Here is a 2,999-nt window from a genome sequence, read left to right as displayed (position 1 = left end):
GCTGATGCTCTTAGTCGAAAGGAAACCAAACCCAGGCGTGTTCGAGTCTTACAACTAACTATCCATTCTGGTCTGCCCGATCAAATCTGTTCCTCCCAACTCGAAGCCTTAAAAGAAGAGAATAAGAAATCCGAAACTTTCAACGGTGCCGACAAACACCTGGAATTAAAATCTGATGGTCTCCGTTACTTCATGGATCGAGTGTGGGTTCCACTTTACGGAGACTTAAGGGAACTTGTGATGGATGAAGCACATCGATCTAGGTATTCAATTCACCCGGGGTCTGACAAAATGTATCCCGATCTAAAGACATTGTACTGGTTGCCGAACATGAAGGCTGAAATTGCAAATCATGTTAGGAAATACCTCACTTGCGCCAAAGTTAAGGCCGAATACCAAAAACCGTCTGGCCTACTCGTACAACCAGAAATTCCATCCTGGAAGTGGGAACAAATCTCCATGGATTTCGTATCTAAACTTCCCAAATCACCCAGTGGGTGCGATACTATCTGGGTGATTGTCGATCGTTTGACTAAATCTGCGCTGTTTCTCGCAATTAAAGAATCGGACAAGCTGGAGAAGCTTGCTCGTATTTATATAAAAGAAGTGGTGTCTCGTCACGGAGTACCAATTTCAATCATTTCGGATCGTGATGCTCGATTTACTTCTCGTTTTTGGGAATCCTTGCACGAATCTCTTGGCTCGCGGTTGGATATGAGTATAGCATACCACCCACAAACCGATGGCCAGAGCGAGCGTACGATTCAAATGCTGGAGGACATGTTACGTGCATGCGTTATTGATTTTGGCAGTAACTGGGAAAGTCACCTCCCTCTGGTGGAATTTTCTTACAACAACATCTATCATACTAGCATAAAAGCAACGCCTTACGGGCATTGTATGGGCGTAAATGTCGATCACCCATCTGTTGGTCGGAAGTGGGCGAAAGCCAGCTTACCGGACCTGAACTAGTAGATGAAACTACGGAAAAGATCGTGCAAATTCGGAACCGAATGGCGGCAGCTCGTGATCGTCAAAAGAGTTACGCTGATAACCGTCGTAAGCCTTTGGAATTCCAAGAAGGGGATAAGGTCCTTCTTAAAGTCGCACCCTGGAAGGGTGTAATCCGTTTCGGCAAACAAGGAAAATTAAATCCGAGTTACGTGGGACCATTTGAAATTTTGGAGAAAATCGGTCCGGTAGCCTACCGTCTAGACTTACATGATGAACTTAATGGTGTTCACAATATCTTTCATGTGTCAAATCTAAAGAAGTGTGTATCCGACGATTTAGTCATTATTCCATTAGACGAAATTCAAGTCGACGATCACCTTCGATTTGTTGAGGAGCCGGTCGAAATCATGGATCAAGGTGTCAAAACTCTTAGGCATTCAAAGGTGCCTATCGTGAAAGTCCGTTGGAACTCTAGGCATGGACCGGAGTTCACATGGGAACGGAAGGACCAAATGAAACAAAAATATCCTAATCTATTTCCATTACCTGAACCGAGGCCCCATGAACCAATTGAAATTTCGGGGCGAAATTCTTTCAACAAGGGGATGATGTGACAACCCAATCTTAATTCTTACATCTATATCATGAACATAATTTTCTGGAAAAAAATTCATTCAACAAGGGGATGATGTGACACCTCGCATTTTCAGGTTAATTTCATTAACACATGCTCCAAAATCCTAGACATTCATGCATAACATCTCACGAGTCGGTAACGAATTGCACACACACGAATCGGTCCGTACGCGTTGGTGATAAATGTCGAACCCAAAAGCAATTACATTATAAACAATTACATATGCGTATTTGTTGATTAGTTGATAAATGTTTACTTGTGCATACTTGGTTATAATGATACTAATAATAATAATAATATTGATAATAATATTGGGCCAGTAGTTATAAACGTGTATATAGTATAAAAAAACCCTAGATCACTTAATAAAAAGTCCAGCCGTTTTTGAGTGAAACCCTACAACTCTTGGGTCGTTTAGGAAGCTTTGGGTTCATAGGAGGTGCTAGGGTTCGTGTTTTCATTGAATAATAATAATAATAATAATAATAATATTAGGCCAATAGTTATAAACGTGTATATAGTATAAAAAACCCTAGATCACTTAATAACAAGTACAGCCGTTTTTGAGTGAAACCCTACAACTCTTGGGTCGTTTGGGAAGCTTTGGGTGCATAGGAGGTGCTAGGGTTCGTGTTTTCATTGAAGTTATCGCTAGTTGTAAGTAACTACCTCTTAATAGTTGTTTTCTTGATTCATTGTGTGTTCTTGTGATGTTAAATGAAGCATGGTATGAAAAATATATGTGATGTACATGCTATATGACATATATGATCGTGGATTGATGATTTATAATGTTAGGGTTGATGGAAACATGATTTATTTAGGGTTTATGTTAGATCAAATTCTGGACAGAATTTCACTCGCTTATGGTTTTACATGTAAATTGATAAAGAATGCTTAGTTTTGATCAAAACTTGATTTCATGACGTTATACTTGGAGTCTAGTTTTTAAAAAGTTATAGTTTGTAAATTTTGGACGAGTTCTTGATAGTTTTTATGATTTTACAAAACCATAGGTCGAATCTGACTGGTAAAGTAGAATTCTGACTTGCAGTCCCGACATCATAACTTGATGGTGACAAAGCCAAATGGGTTAATTCCACTGCTGAAAGTTCCTACGTTGAGTCAGGAAGCTAACCCAATTGGTCTTGCTTGATTTAGTTTGGTTTGGAGGTTTTTCCAAGCCTATACTTTTTGTTGCGCAGGCTGGTGTAAATTCTGTACCTGCTGTGATGATCGAATCTTTGTAACTATTTTACCCAAAGTACAAAATATAATAAAAATATTTCGAGAAACCAAATTTATACTTTCTTCTGTGGTAATTTTTATAGAATTTATTTCAAAGGTATACCTAGTTAAATAAATTAGTATCCGCATGCGAAAATCTGTCTTAGAATATTCTTGGACA

General features: G+C 39.0%; 1 protein-coding gene across 1 annotated transcript; it reads left to right on the top strand.

The window, feature by feature from the left end:
• The first annotated feature begins 1,013 nt into the window (after nucleotides 1–1,013).
• On the top strand, nucleotides 1,014–1,937 carry LOC143599995 (uncharacterized). Its single transcript, XM_077077809.1, has 2 exons — nucleotides 1,014–1,412; nucleotides 1,833–1,937. Exons 1-2 carry the CDS (start codon nucleotides 1,014–1,016, stop codon nucleotides 1,935–1,937), a joined length of 504 nt encoding a protein of 167 aa, XP_076933924.1.
• The last annotated feature ends 1,062 nt before the right edge of the window (nucleotides 1,938–2,999 follow it).

This window comes from Bidens hawaiensis, unplaced genomic scaffold (assembly GCF_021521415.1).
Source record: "Bidens hawaiensis isolate Kalapana, Puna unplaced genomic scaffold, B.hawaiensis_p1.1 tig00053175_1, whole genome shotgun sequence".
In the NCBI taxonomy this organism is placed as follows: Eukaryota; Viridiplantae; Streptophyta; class Magnoliopsida; order Asterales; family Asteraceae; genus Bidens; species Bidens hawaiensis.
Note: the sequence above shows the minus strand (reverse complement) of the source record. Positions and strands in the feature narration are given on the sequence as shown.